Source organism: Zophobas morio, unplaced genomic scaffold, assembly GCF_036711695.1.
Source record: "Zophobas morio isolate AGI-343-1 ecotype UQ-CSIRO unplaced genomic scaffold, CSIRO_AGI_Zmor_V1 ptg000018l, whole genome shotgun sequence".
NCBI lineage: Eukaryota > Metazoa > Arthropoda > Insecta > Coleoptera > Tenebrionidae > Zophobas > Zophobas morio.
Genome location: NW_026972123.1, coordinates 3,926,423 through 3,942,216, shown reverse-complemented (window position 1 = coordinate 3,942,216; position 15,794 = coordinate 3,926,423). Strand labels below are relative to the sequence as shown.

General features: G+C 32.9%; 2 protein-coding genes across 4 annotated transcripts in view; one reads left to right on the top strand and one right to left on the bottom strand.

Annotated features, from left to right (window-relative positions):
• The window catches only part of LOC135130828 (extracellular sulfatase SULF-1 homolog), a 186,806-nt gene extending 184,569 nt beyond the window's left edge, over nucleotides 1-2,237 (top strand). For all 3 annotated transcript variants that reach the window (XM_064058257.1, XM_064058255.1, XM_064058256.1), the window contains one exon: nucleotides 1,743-2,237. In XM_064058257.1, coding sequence (XP_063914327.1) covers nucleotides 1,743-1,848 — 106 coding nt within the window. In that variant the 3' untranslated portion in view covers nucleotides 1,849-2,237. The remainder of the gene's footprint in view (nucleotides 1-1,742) is intronic.
• Nucleotides 2,238-2,283: 46 nt separating this feature from the next.
• LOC135130831 (MRN complex-interacting protein) lies at nucleotides 2,284-2,973 on the bottom strand. Its single transcript, XM_064058258.1, has 3 exons — nucleotides 2,883-2,973; nucleotides 2,766-2,834; nucleotides 2,284-2,713 (listed from the first exon to the last, which is right to left on the bottom strand). Exons 1-3 carry the CDS (start codon nucleotides 2,931-2,933, stop codon nucleotides 2,318-2,320), a joined length of 516 nt encoding a protein of 171 aa, XP_063914328.1. The 5' UTR covers nucleotides 2,934-2,973; the 3' UTR covers nucleotides 2,284-2,317.
• Between the last annotated feature and the right edge of the window lie 12,821 nt (nucleotides 2,974-15,794).

The window sequence follows — 15,794 nt, the reverse complement described above, 5'->3', positions numbered from 1 at the left end:
TATTGAAAAATTCCAAAACTAAACTATCGAAAAACTAAAAAATGAAAAACTAAAAATGGGAAACTAAATCGGGAAATCAAAACATTGAAAAATCAAAAAATTTAAAACGACAATTGAAAACAGAAAATCTAAAACCGGGAAGTCGAAAAATCAATTGATTAAGAAATCAAAACATTTGAAAAATCGAGAAATCGAAATATCTAAAATTTTAAATATTGAAAAATTGAAAAAACGACAATTGAAAAACGGAAAATCTGAAACCGGGAAGTCGAAAAATCGAAAGATTAAGAAATCGAAACATTTGAAAATTTGAAATATGTAAGAGCTGAAATGAAAAATCGAGAAATCGAAAAATCTAAAATTTTAAATATTGAAAAATTAAAATACTAAAAAATTGAGAAATCTAAAATTTAAAAATCGAAAAAGTAAAATGTCGACAGTTCCAAAAATTCAGAAGTCAAAAATGGAAAAGTCGAAGAACAGAAATATTGAAAAATCCTAAAACTGAACTATCTAAAAACTGAAAAATCGAAAAATCAAAAAAGTGAAGTCGGTAAATAGAAACCTTAAAAAATCGAAAAATTGAAAAATCAAAAAATTAAAGAATTGAAGAACAGGAAAATGAAAACACTCAAAGATCAAGAAATGGGAAAATCAAAACATCGATTAATTGAAAAATCGAAAAATTAACAGTTTATAAATTAATGTCAAATTTGAGAAATTGAAAAACAGAAAATCTAAAATCGGGAAGTCGAAAAATCAAAATATTAAGAAATCGGAACATTTGAAAATTGAAATATGGAAGAGCTGAAATGAAAAATCGAGAAATCCAAAATTCTAAAATTTAAAAATCGAAAAAGTAAAAAGTCAACACATCGAAAAATCCATAAGTCAAAAATGGAAAAGTCGAAGAACAGAAATATTGAAAAATCCCAAAACTGAAATATCGAAAAACTGAAAAATGAAAGAAAAGCTGACGAATCAAAAAACTGAGAATCTAAATAAATCAAAAAAGTGAAGTCGAAATATCGAAGCCTGAAAAAATGGAAAAATTGAAAAACTAAAAAACCTAAAAAATCAATTAAGTGAAAAATCGACAAATAAAGAGTTTATAAAAGTCAAAAACTGAAAAATCGAAATATTTAAAAATCGTAAAATTGAAGAGAAAAACTGAAAACCGAGAAATTGAAAAATTGTAAAATCCAAAAATTGAATAATAAATAGGAGTAAACTGAAAAGTCCTCAAACTAAAATTTCGAAAAACTGAAAATTCGAAAGGAAAGTTGAAACAGTAGAAATTATGGTCGAAACCGGTTAGGATGTGCATCATGTGCACGGATCATGGCTTATAAATCAAATCGTTTCGTCTTAGAGTCGACATTGGCTTGAGTGCGCTCTGGTCTGTAGATCAAACAAGTTCTCAGACGACGAACTGTAATTCATGTGACCTGAATTAAAGTGAAGGAAACAGTAAGCAGCTTGTAATATTCTGGTAAATCTAGTGTCAATTTGTCGAAAGTAAAAAAATTTTATTCCTAGTTAGAAACAAACACTGTTGCCAACATAAGTCGAGGAGTCCTCAACCGTCATTTAATTTAAACTATGACGCTTCTCTATGTTCTCTGGTAGAACTGTCACGTGCTTAACCAAAATGGACGAATCGTGAAACAAAATGGCGGAATGTGTTAATCTGTGTACGGTTTTCGTGTGGTACTTTTGTTATTTTGTGGTGTATTTTTCAGGACGTGGCGCCGCAGGAACCCATGGAAGTACCCCTGGCGTCAGAATAAGTACGAGAGGCAGAAACAGCACAGCTATGATGGGGATTTTAAGGCAAACTGGCATTAAAAGAAGAAGAAGGAAAACGTGAAAAGTACCAATAAAATAATCGACTGAATAAAACTCTATCATTTAATGATGCATTTATTGTGATCTCTAATTTATGTTTCGTTTTTAAATTAATTAGTAAACAATAGGACGTAAGCTTATGCTTTATATGTAATTGTGTAAATTATGTAGGGAGGTAATGTTAGGTACTTGTAATACTTCCACTAAACGAACTAGCAATATTTCCTTGTTTCCTGTATAAAAAAATCGTTGAAACGATGGAACGAAGGGCAATAAGTTATTTTTATAACGTGTTACCTTTTGTTGTTATTCTCGACATGCATCTTCTGTCTAGTCCAAATCGTTTTGTATATAATTCTTGTATTATTATAACCTGCTTGGTACAATTATTTTAATTTTAAACATGTGCATAACAAGGAGGTCAAATAAAACGTAATTAACGACACTTTTTTATTGTTGAAATCTTATTTTACAACGTTAAAACCGCGTCAAGATTATTTGTGTCATCCTCGAAAATATTCTCACTAATTTTACTACAATCGTTGTCATTCTTAACATCGTTAGCCGCAATCAGTGGTTCATCTGTGTGGATAAACAGCCCCCATTTACTGCTCGCTTCCCTAATACTATCCCTAGATTCAGCTCCCTTCGGAAGACAGTGTCCACCCACAATTTTATCATCGCCATCGTCAAGATATTGCGCCCACTTACTCGTTTTTGCTACAGAAGCCTGCGACACTTTCGCTACCAGGGGAAAATCGTCGCTAATGGGGGCGCAAACTTCTGCTTTCGGTTGGGTTAATCTTTGCTCGTTTAATGATTGTACAAGCAACCTACACTCTTTTCCTGTACCTTTGGCGTAAACCTGTGCAATTTGGCGTACTATTGAGTTCGCTTTACAAAAAAAACGAACTTACCTTCTTTAAAGATTGTTTTTCGCCGCACATTTTGCAGCCCCATTTTGCCACTTTCTTGACAATGTCTACCTAGAAAATTAGTGTAAATGTGCGTTTTTTGTTTATTTTTGGTCTTACCTGGTAGGTTTCGCAATTAAAACACTGCAAAACGTGAAATTCTTGCGGCATTTTCAAAGTTCGTCGGTTTTAGGAATTTGACAGTTGACAGTTGGGGTGCCAGTGCCGCCACTACGAGCAGTAGAACATGAACAAATTCAAGTTTTTAATTGTTTCTGTATGTTTTAAATTATTTTTAGTTTGGTTTTGCTTCCATTGTGCAAATTTAATTGATATTTGATATTCTATACGTGTGTTTTTTTAGTTTCGTCATACCAACCTTGAGCATATTATTCCCCTGACTTTAGGTATGCAACCAAGCATACATTTTGCACAGATTGTAATAACTTTCTAGAGTTTGTCAATAAAATGATAATCGTAATGATTCATGGATTCAGATTATGACTTTTTAAAGTAGTAAAAATATTTGCAGACCTATTATTCGTCCTGAATCACTCCATACTCTACAAATAAAAATGTTGAACAGATTGTCAAAATTAAAACTTAATTATTACTAAGACTCGGCTTTTCTTGGACATAAGAACATTTATTATTATAAATATCTTGATTAAATTTTTGTAAATATAAATTGTAATGCGAGATAGAACTTGTGGTGCCCAAATTTGAATCAAAATTTCGCGCTTTTAATTTGAATAAAAAAATTAATTAAGAAAATCGTTACTGATTATAACAGAATTTAAGAGTCAGGAGATTGTCCAGATAAAGCACTTGTAGAAGATTTCATGAGATTCAATTATTCAGGACTCATCCTTTTGTTTATCCAGCTATAAATAAATAAGGTTTCTACAAAACACTTTTGAATTACTCACACAAGATTGCTAACGACAGTTAAATTAACCTAACGTTTTTCTACTCTGGGAAAAAGGACTGTGGAAAGTGCGGTAGAATTCATAATATCGTGAACCGAGGGATCAGGGGTTTAAATTTTTTCTTAGGTAGTTATCATCCGAATATCACCGAAATCGTGATAATTTAACATCATGTAATTTTTTTGTTTAAATCGTTGATAAAGTGTGGCATAATTTAACACAATGTAAATTCTTAGTTTGAGCATAATTTAGTTTTGTTCGTTTTTCTCCCTTACAGTTATAATACTCAGTTTTCATTTGACATCGCCTTATTTGCGGGGATGGAAGTAGGCCGCAGTCTGTCGATTTTGCTCTCTTGTTGACTGCCATAATTTCAAATTTGCCGCCACACATCCGTAATAACTTGTGCATTTGCATCCAGTTACTTTAATTCTAGGAAAATAAAGGGCGGGGCTAGTACTTGCTAAGATAAAAGTGATATCCCCAAATGGCATACACCCGAAAAAATAAAGGGTGGGTGGGCGGGGCCAATACTTGCCAGGATAAGACTCACTTTGGCCAATAAAAAAAGATAAGCCCCATCCCGATCTCACTTCTTAATCGTGATGAATTTTCCATTCGTTGCCAGACTGAGGGGCGGAGCGTAATTACAAAATCCATATTTCCTGTTTTAAACACGTTTTCAGTTTTCTGTTGCGAAAAGAAATTTACGAACAAGGAAAAAAGGCAAAATATTTTGGCTCAAATGTAGACTTCTTTTCGCGAATTTCTAATTTATTATTAATAAATATTAGTGAAAATGTGTTGTGTTAGTACTGTGAATACGAACGAAAGTGGATATTTTTCCGAAAAGGACCGAAAACAGAGTAAGTAAGATTTCAGTTTTAATTTATCAGGTTCCGTGATTCGTTTCCTCGACAAAGTTTAAATTTTGGGGAAATTTTCGAAACGATTGAAGTTGGTCGAGCAAAGCTATACATTTTCACGATATAATTAAATAATATTTAAACATAATTAATATTATTTATAATGTTTAAATACGATAAGTATTAATATATGATAATTAAATCGAACACCGTTTTCTTCAAAACGCAAAGTTATTAAAAACAAAGCAGTTTGTTTAAATATTATTAAATTAACCCCGAAAATGTGCAATTTCCCGACCAAAATAAGAAAGAGAATTTTTGCAATTTCATCGTGACGTACGATGACGTCACTGTCAGGTGAGCTACCTGTTCAAAGGTCGCATTTTTCGGCCCCTTGTATTCAGTTTAGATTTCGGTCTGATGGCAGCAACATCGGAACTCCGGTTTGGCTTAAAAGTAGGGCAAGTAGTAGGCTAGTACTTGCTAAGGTAAGACTGATTTTGGTAGATGACATACTCCCTAAGAAAACAGAGGGTGGGTGGGTGGGGTTAGTACCTGTTAAGTAAGATAAGACTGATTTTGGCAAATGACGTACCCTCAAAGGAAATAGAGGGAGGACGGGTGGATGGGCACTTTTGACTTGTTTTAAATCTTAGATTCTTCTGCTTGTCAAAATAGAATTCAATTTCCAGTGCACAGAAAATAAAATAAGTCAGTCAAATAGAGAGAAAAGGTGGGCGGAGCTGAGTTTAACTATTTTCTTAAGAGTCTTGTAAGCAAGTAATAGCCCCGCCCACTGACTTCCCCTTCATTCCAGTGACTACACTTATTACTTTGCAGTTATGTCTTAGCAAATACTAGCCCCACCCACCCGCCCTCTATCTTCTTAGACTGTAAGTGATTTGCCAAAATTAATCTTATCTTAGCATGTACCAGGCCCACCCACCCGCCCTCTCTTTCTTAGAGGATATATCATTTGCCGAAATCAGTTTTGTCTTAGCAAATACTGAGAAAAAAAGAAAAATGGAAAAAACGCAGTTCGAAAAATTGAAGACGTTAAAAATTGAAAAATCGAAAAGTGAATAATTAAAAATGGAAAATTTGTGAAAAAATAGTTATTAAAAACTTCACGTCATCGCTGTCAATCGACTTAAGATGTTAATTTGTAAACCATCGGTTCCGTGGTGACTTAATTTTTGTGTACTACTAAGAATTTTAAAAATTAATTTTATGAAGGACTTTGACAATTTTTGAGACACTAAATTTCTAAAAAAAAAACACAATGTGACATAAAACCACAAAAGTTCGACTCTTTTTCTCAAAAATCATGAATTATTAAAAATTCTTCATTATTTAAAATTAAGAAAAAACAAGTAAGAAGTAGATTATAACATATGATCGAAAGAAATTCTTCTAGTAGACCATGAATTTTCTTTTTATAATAATGATTTTGGCAACACCGACAGAGTCTTTCCTTAGTTTGACAGTTACGGTCAAATAACTGTTAAATAAAGCGTCAAATAGTCTTATTATTGTGGAATCTTACCTTAGCAAATACTAGCCCCGCCCACCCGCCTTCAATTTTCTTAGAGTGTATCTCATTTGCCAAAATTAGTCATACTAGACCCGCCCACCCACTCTCTCTTTCCTCAGAGGATGTGTCATTTGCCAAATTCAGTTTTATCTTGGCAAATACTAACAAAAAAAAGAAGAATTAAAAAAATGCACCACTTTTGACTTTGTTTCAAATTTTAGATTCTACCACTTGTCAATATAGAATTCAATTCCCTCTGTACAGTAAATATAATAAGTCAGAGAAGTAGAGAAAAAAGGTGGGCGGAGTTGAGTATAGCTTTTTTCTTAAGAGTCTTGTAAGCAAGTGGTAGCCCCGCCCACTGTCTCCCTCTTCTTTCCAGTGACTATTCTTATTATTGTGCAGTCTTATCTTAGCAAATATTAGCCCCGCCCAACCGCCCGCTATTTTCTTAGAGTGTATGTCATTTGCCAAAATTACTCTTATCTTGGCATGTATTAGGCCCGCCCACCCGCCCTCTCTTTTCTCAAAGAATATTTCCTTTGCCAAAATCAGTTTTATATTAGCAAATACTAACCGAAAAAATGAAACTTTGAAAAATCGAAAAGTGAAATTAAAAATGGAAAACTCGTGAAATTCTTTCTTCAGAGCCAATAAGAATGAATGATCAAAATGGAATAGGGGTGGGTGAGAGGGGCCATTTTTTACTTAGTTTTAAATCATAGATTCATTGTTTGTCAAAATAGAATTTAATTTCCATTTTTAAAAAATTTTATAGCGAGCAATAAATTTTTGATCTTTAAAGTAAAATTTTGACTTCTCTGAAGACTGTTTTCACCGACTTGGCAAAAGTAATTTTAATTTCAAAGATCAAAAAATAAAAAATGTGCGTCCTTTGTAAATTTAAACAAATCAAATTTGGATATTTTTGACGGATCTGACGAATTTATAATTTATTATTAATAAATATTAGTGAAAATGTGTTGTGTTAGTACTGTGAACACGAACGAAAGTGGATATTTTTCCGAAAAGGACCGAAAACGGGAAAGTACGACTTCAGGTTTCATTTATCCAGTTCCGTGATTCGTTTACTCGACAATGTTTAAATTTTGGAAAAAATTTCGAAACGGTTGAAGTTGATCGGCCAAAGCTATACATTTTCACGATATAATTAAATAAAATTTAGACATAATTAATATTATTTATAATGCTCAAACATGGTAACTATTAATATATGATAATCAAACCGAAAACAGATTTACTAAAAACACGATAGTATTTAAAACAAAGCAATTTGTTTAATTATTGTTAAGTTAATCCTGAAAATGTCGATTTCCCGGCCAAAGAATGAAAAATAATGTTTGCAATCTCACCGTGACGTGCGATGACGTTACTGTCACGTGAGCTACCTGTCCAAAGGTCACGTTTTGCGGTCTTTTGTGTTTAGTTTTAATTTCTGTTTGCTGGTGACAAGATCGTCGCGTCCTTTTGGCGTAAAAGTAGAGCAATTTCGCGAATTTCTAATTTATTATTAATAAATATTAGTGAAAATATGTTGTGTTGGTACTGTGAACACGAACGAAGGTGGATATTTTTCCGAAAAGGACCGAAAACAGGGTAAGTACGACTTCAGTTTTAATTTATCGGGTTCCGTGATTCATTTCCTCGACAAAGTTTAAATTTTGGGGAAATTTTCAAAACGATTGAAGTTGGTCGATCAAAGCTATAAATTTTCACGATATAATTAAATAATATTTAAATATACATTAATATTATTTATAATGTTTAAATACGATAAGTATTAATATATGATAATTAAATCGAATACCGTTTTCTTCAAAACGCAAAGTTATTAAAAACAAAACAATTTGTTTAAATATTATTAAATTAACCCCGAAAAGGTGCAATTTCCCGGCCAAAATAAGAAAGAAAATTTTTGCAATTTCATCGTGACGTACGATGACGTCACTGTCACGTGAGCTACCTGTTCAAAGGTCGCATTTTGTATTCAGTTTAGATTTCGGTCTGATGGCAGCAACATCGGAACTCGGGTTTGGCTTAAAAGTAGGGCAAGAAGTAGGCTAGTACTTGCTAAGGTAAGACTGATTTTGGTAGATGACATACCCCCTAAGAAAACAGAGGGTGGGTGGATGGGGTTAGTATCTGTTAAGTAAGATAAGACTGATTTTGGCAAATGACGTACCCTCAAAGAAAATAGAGGGCGGACGGGTGGATGGGCACTTTTGACTTGTTTTAAATCTTAGATTCTTCCGCTTGTCAAAATAGAATTCAATTTCCAGTGTACAGAAAATAAAATAAGTCAGTCAAATAGAGAGAAAAGGTGGGCGGAGCTGAGTTTAACTATTTTCTTAAGAGTCTTGTAAGCAAGTAATAGCCCCGCCCACTGACTTCCCCTGCATTCCAGTGACTACACTTATTACTTTGCAGTCATGTCTTAGCAAATACTAGCCCCACCCACCCGCCCTCTATCTTCTTAGACTGTATGCGATTTGCCAAAATTGATCTTATCTTAGCATGTACCAGGCCCGCCCACCCGCCCTCTCTTTCTTAGATGATATATCATTTGCCGAAATCAGTTTTATCTTAGCAAATACTGAGAAAAAAAGAAAATTTGAAAAAACGCAGTTCGAAAAATTGAAGACGTTAAAAATTGAAAAATCGAAAAGTGAATAATTAAAAATGGAAAATTTGTGAAAAAATAGTTACTAAAAACTTCACGTCATCGCTGTCAATCGACTTAAGATGTTAATTTGTAAACCATCGGTTCCGTGGTGACTTAATTTTTGTGTACTACTAAGAATTTTAAAAATTAATTTCATGAAGGACTTTGACAATTTTTGAGACACTAAATTTCTAAAAAAAAACACAATGTGACATAAAACCACAAAAGTTCGACTCTTTCTCAAAAATCATGAATTATTAAAAATTATTCATTATTTAAAATTAAGAAAAAACAAGTAAGAAGTAGATTATAACATTATGATCGAAAAAAATTCTTCTAGTAGACCATGAATTTTCTTTTTATAATAATGATTTTGGTAACACCGGCAGAGTCTTTCCTTAGTTTGACAGTTATGGTCAAATAACTGTCAAAAAATTGGTCTAAAGAGTTTAGACAGTACTTCCCTCGCTGTCGGAAACTTGACGACTGCATGCCTATTGTGTTTTTTTTCTCATTACATTTTTGTAGTGGGAATTTAAAAAAAAATTGCGATGACGTCATCAACATTTTTGCAAGGACACGTATATCAGTTGGGATAGATGTAGTGTAATACTAAGAATAAAATTATTATATTCTCAAATTTTCGGGAAAATGAATTGGGTCGTTTTGAATATTGATTTGTAATAATCAATAAAATAACGAAACAATTTACTCACGTATACGTATCAGAGGCAACTGAAAATCGTGTATGTATAAACATTCTTAATTTAAGATGACAGGCGTAACAGCATACGTGAGAGTCAAACAGAGAAACTGTAAACAAAACGACCATCGGTTTTATTGCTTCGACTTCCGCTTATTATATAAAACATTGGGTTTTATTTTAATTCTTGACGGTGAAATTCATAATTGGTTGATTATAAACATGTCTATTTCACATTCGCGGAATCAAGTGAACGCATAAAACAAATGCAGGTCTGTAATGTTAAAGTCGATGTAAATAAGCGTGCTACCCTTATGTTTCAACCGAGTTTTTCCTTTAACAAATTTTGTGTCTACCAAATTGGGTTGGTTGGGGTGTAATACTAATAATAAGTGTTGCCTTTAATTTAATCAATAAAATAAATTGACTTCATTAATTTTTTTGAACCACCTCTTAAGAAAATCTAAAAAATATGAATGGAATGATAAATCACAAGTACAAACTCATCATATTTTTTGCATTTTAGATAGGATTTATTCAGCAAAATTTAAGGGTGACGTCATCAATTTTTTTAGGAGGGATGAACAAATACATTTTGAACAAAAGTTTACCATGCTTATAATAACTTTAAAATATTCCCAAGATTTCAAAGCATTCGGTTTTCTAATTCCTGATTAAATCGATAAAATAAATTCACGCCTTCATTAATTTTTTTGAGTCACCCTGCATATGCAAATCCAAAAATATGATTGGAATGATAAATCACAAGTACAGACTCATCATATTTTGTACATTTTAGATACGATTTATTCGGCAAACGTTATGCTCTTTATAACCTTAAAACATCTGCAAGATTTCAAAGCATTCGGTTTTGTAGTTCCTGATTAAATCAATAAAATAAATTTACGCATTCATTAATTTTTTTGAGTCACCCTGTATATGCAAATCGAAAAAATTTGAATGGAATGATAAATCACAAGAAGAGACTCACCATATTTTGTACATTTTAGATAGGATTTTTTCAGCAAAATTTTGTGGTGACATCATAAATTTTTTAGGGGGGACGACCAAATACGTTTTGATCAAAAATTTACCATGCTTATGATAATTTTAAAATATCTTCAAGATTTCGAAGCATTCGGTTTTGTAGTTCCTGAGTAAATCAGTAAAATAAATTTACGCTTTCATTTATTTTCTTGAATCACCCTGTATATGCAAATCCAAAAAATATGAATGGAGTGATAGATCACAAGTACAGACTGATCATATTTTGTACATTTTAGATATGATTTATTCGACAAATTTTCGAGCTGACGTCATCAAGTTTTTGGAGGGGATAAGCAAATATATTTTGACTAAACATTTATTATGCTCTTTATGACCTTAAAACATCTGCAAGATTTCAGAGCATTCGGTTTTGTAGTTCCTGATTAAATCAATAAAATATATTTACGCATTCATTAATTTTTTTGAGTCACCCTGTATATGCAAATCCAAAAAATATGAATGGAGTGATAGATCACAAGTACAGACTCATCATATTTTGTACATTTTAGATATGATTTATTCCACAAACTTTTGAGCTGACGTCATCAAGTTTTTGGAGGGGATAAGCAAATATTTTTTGACTAAAGATTTATGATGCTCTTTATAGCCTTAAAACATCTGCAACATTTCAAAGCATTCTGGTTAGCAGATTAAAAATTAAATTTCAAAATGTTGTTTTATAATTTTGATTTTTTTTCCAAAAATCTGGACGTTTCGGGTGAAAAGTCGATTCAGAGTTGTAAACTACATGTGTAGGACTATGTTATTTTATACAATTGAAAACCCATTTACTATGTACAATTTTGAAGTGACGTCATCGCATTAGTGGTGGGGATGATTAGACAAATTTTGGTTAGCGTTTTACCATCTACATGATATTCTTAATATAAGTACAAAATTTCACAACAATCGGTCGAGTACTTTCGGAGATTATCTGTCTAATAAAAATCCGGGACAACAGACGGACAGACGGACGGACAGACGGACAGACGGACAGACGGACAGACGGACAGACGGACGGACAGACGGACAGACGGACAGACAGACGGAAATGGGAGACCTATTTCTTCGTCTTCTAGGGGTCATGAAAGATCGAGAAAACGTAAAAGTAGAGAGTCGGCCGACGGACTCGATTACAATACTTCCTTTGCTTACGCTCGGGAAGTAATAAAGCGTCAAATAGTCTTATTATTGTGGAATCTTACCTTAGCAAATACTAGCCCCGTCCATCCGCCTTCAATTTTCTTAGAGTATGTCATTTGCCAAAATTAGTCATACTAGGCCCGCCCACCCACTCTCTCTTTTCTCAGAGGATATGTCATTTGCCAAATTCAGTTTTAGCTTAGCAAATACTAACAAAAAAAAGAAGAATTAAAAAAATGCACCACTTTTGACTTTGTTTCAAATTTTAGATTCTACCGCTTGTCAATATAGAATTCAATTCCCTCTGTACAGTAAATATAATAAGTCAGAGAAGTAGAGAAAAAGGGTGGGCGGAGTTGAGTATACCTTTTTTCTTAAGAGTCTTGTAAGCAAGTGGTAGCCCCGCCCACTGTCTCCCTCTTCTTTCCAGTGACGACTCTTATTATTGTGCAGTCTTACCTTAGCAAATACTAGCCCCACCCACCCGCCCTCAATATTCTTAGTGTATGTGATTTGCCAAAATTAGTCTAATCTCAGCATGTACTAGGCCCGCCCACCCGCCCTCTCTTTCCTTAAAGAATATGTCATTTGCCAAAGTCAGTTTTATCTTAGCAAATACTAACAAAAAAATGAAACATTGAAAAATTTCCGTCCAAAAAATTGAAGACGTCAAAAATTGAAAAATCGAAAACTGATTAATTAAAATTTGAAAACTCGTGAAATTCTTTCTTCAGAGCCAATAAGAGCGAATGATCAAAAAGGAATAGGGGTGGGCGGGAGGGGTCACTTTTTACTTTTTTTAAATCTTAGATTCCACCGTTTGTCAAAATAGAAATCAATTCCCACTGTCCAGTAAATAAAATAAGTCAGTGAAATAGAAAAAAAAAAGTGGGCGGAGCTGAGTTTAGCTTTTTTCTTAAGAGTCTTGTAAGCAAGTGGTAGCCCCGCCCACTGTCTCCCTCTTCTTTCCAGTGACTATTCTTATTATTGTGCAGTCTTATCTTAGCAAATATTAGCCCCGCCCAACCGCCCGCTATTTTCTTAGAGTGTATGTCATTTGCCAAAATTACTCTTATCTTGGCATGTATTAGGCCCGCCCTCTCTTTTCTCAAAGAATATTTCCTTTGCCAAAATCAGTTTTATATTAGCAAATACTAACCGAAAAAATGAAACTTTGAAAAATCGAAAAGTGAAATTAAAAATGGAAAACTCGTGAAATTCTTTCTTCAGAGCCAATAAGAATTAAGAATGAATGATCAAAATGGAATAGGGGTGGGTGAGAGGGGCCATTTTTTACTTAGTTTTAAATCATAGATTCATTGTTTGTCAAAATAGAATTTAATTTCCATTTTAAAAAAAATTTAAAAATTTTATAGCGAGCAATAAGTTTTTGATCTTGTAAAGCTAAATTTTGACTTCTCTGAAGACTGTTTTCACCGACTTGGCAAAAGTAATTTTAATTTCAAAGATCAAAAAATTAAAAATGTGCGTCATTTAAACAAATCAAATTTGGATATTTTTGACGGATCTGACGAATTTATAATTTATTATTAATAAATATTAGTGAAAATGTGTTGTGTTGGTGCTGTGAACACAAATGAAAATGGATACTTTTCCGAAAAGGACTGAAAACGAAGTAAGTACGACTTCAGTTTTAATTTATCGAGTTCCGTGATTCGTTTCCTCGACAAAGTTTAAATTTAGGGGAAATTTTCGAAACGATTGAAATTGGTCGAGCAAAGCTATACATTTTCACGATATAATTAAATAATATTTAAACATAATTAATATTATTTATAATGTTTAAATACGATAAGTATTAATATATGATAATTAAATCGAACACCGTTTTCTTCAAAACGCAAAGTTATTAAAAACAAAGCAATTTGTTTAAATATTATTAAATTAACCCCGAAAATGTGCAATTTCCCGGCCAAAATAAGAAAGCGAATTTTTGCAATCCCATCGAGACGTACGATGACGTCAATGTCACGTGAGCTACCTGTTCAAAGGTCGCATTTTTCGGTCCCTTGTGTTCAGTTTAGATTTCGGTCTAATGGCAGCAACATCGGAACTCCGGTTTGGCTTAAAAGTAGGGCTAGTACTTGCTAAGGTAAGACTGATTTTGGTAGATGACATACTCCCTAAGAAAACAGAGGGTGGGTGGGTGGGTTTAGTACCTGTTAAGTAAGATAAGACTGATTTTGGCAAATGACGTACCCTCAAAGAAAATAGACGGCGGACGGGTGGATGGGCACTTTTGACTTGTTTTAAATCTTAGATTCTTCCGTTTGTCAAAATAGAATTCAATTTCCAGTGTACAGAAAATAAAATAAGTCAGTCAAATAGAGAGAAAAGGTGGGCGGAGCTGAGTTTAACTATTTTTTTTAAGAGTCTTGTAAGCAAGTAATAGCCCCGCCCACTGACTTCCCCTTCATTCCAGTGACTACACTTATTACTTTGCAGTCATGTCTTAGCAAATACTAGCCCCACCCACCCGCCCTCTATCTTCTTGGACTGTATGTGATTTGCCAAAATTAATCTTATCTTAGCATGTACAAGGCCCGCCCACCCGCCCTCCCTTCCTTAGAGGATATATCATTTGCCGAAATCAGTTTTGTCTTAGCAAATACTGAGAACAAAGAAAAATTGAAAAAACGCAGTTCGAAAAATTGAAGACGTTAAAAATTGAAAAATCGAAAAGTGAATAATTAAAAATGGAAAATTTGTGAAAAAATAGTTACTAAAAACTTCACGTCATCGCTGTCAATCGACTTAAGATGTTAATTTGTAAACCATCGGTTCCGTGGTGACTTAATTTTTGTGTACTACTAAGAATTTTAAAAATTAATTTCATGAAGGACTCTGACAATTTTTGAGACACTAAATTTCTAAAAAAAAACACAATGTGACATAAAACCACAAAAGTTCGACTCTTTTTCTCAAAAATCATGAATTATTAAAAATTCTTCATTATTTAAAATTAAGAAAAAACAAGTAAGAAGTAGATTATAACATATGATCGAAAAAAATTCTTCTAGTAGACCATGAATTTTCTTTTTATAATAATGATTTTGGCAACACCGACAGAGTCTTTCCTTAGTTTGACAGCTATGGTCAAATAACTGTCAAATAAAGCGTCAAATAGTCTTACTATTGTGGAATCTTACCTTAGCAAATATTAGCCCCGCCCAACCGCGCGCTGTTTTCTTATAGTGTATGTCATTTGCCAAAATCACTTTTATCTTGGCATGTATTAGGCCCGCCCACCCGCCCTCTCTTTTCTCAAAGAATATTTCCTTTGCCAAAATCAGTTTTATATTAGCAAATACTAACCGAGAAAATGAAACTTTGAAAAATCGAAAAGTGAAATTAAAAATGGAAAACTCCTGAAATTCTTTCTTCAGAGCCAATAAGAATGAATGGTCAAAATGGAATAGGGGTGGGTGAGAGGGGCCATTTTTAACTTAGTTTTAAATCATAGATTCATTGTTTGTCAAAATAGAATTTAATTTCCATTTTAAAAATTTTATAGCGAGCAATAAATTTTTGATCTTGTAAAGCTAAATTTTGACTTCTCTGAAGACTGTTTTCACCGACTTGGCAAAAGTAATTTTAATTTCAAAGATCAAAAAATAAAAAATGTGCGTCATTTGTAAATTTAAACAAATCAAATTTGGATATTTTTGACGGATCTGACGAATTTATAATTTATTATTAATAAATATTAGTGTTGTGTTGGTGCTGTGAACACAAATGAAAATGGATATTTTTCCGAAAAGGACTGAAAACGAAGTAAGTACAACTTCAGTTTTAATTTATCGGGTTCCGTGATTCGTTTACTCGACAATGTTTAAATTTTGGAAAAAATTTCGAAACGGTTGAAGTTGATCGGTCAAAGCTATACATTTTCACAAAGCAATTTGTTTAAATATTGTAAAGTTAATCTTGAAAATGTTATAGCTTACGCTCGGGAAGTAAAAATTAGACAATCAGGAATGTCAGAAACGTAATCATTAATGGTTGCAGCGATTTCCAAGTTATAAATACCGTAAAAGGTTTCAACTTGTTTTAACCGATGATTTTATAACCAATTTGTATGGAAGAAAACCTAATAAAACACAAAC

Excerpts from the sequence above, each read along its gene's own strand:
- LOC135130831 (XM_064058258.1), bottom strand. The coding sequence starts at position 2,933 with ATGCCGCAAGAATTTCACGTTTTGCAGTGTTTTAATTGCGAAACCTAC. Across the intron at positions 2,835-2,882 it reads TTAATTGCGAAACCTACCAG|GTAGACATTGTCAAGAAAGT; the intron begins GTAAGACCAAAA and ends CTAATTTTCTAG. Across the intron at positions 2,714-2,765 it reads AAAAACAATCTTTAAAGAAG|GTTTACGCCAAAGGTACAGG; the intron begins GTAAGTTCGTTT and ends CAAATTGCACAG.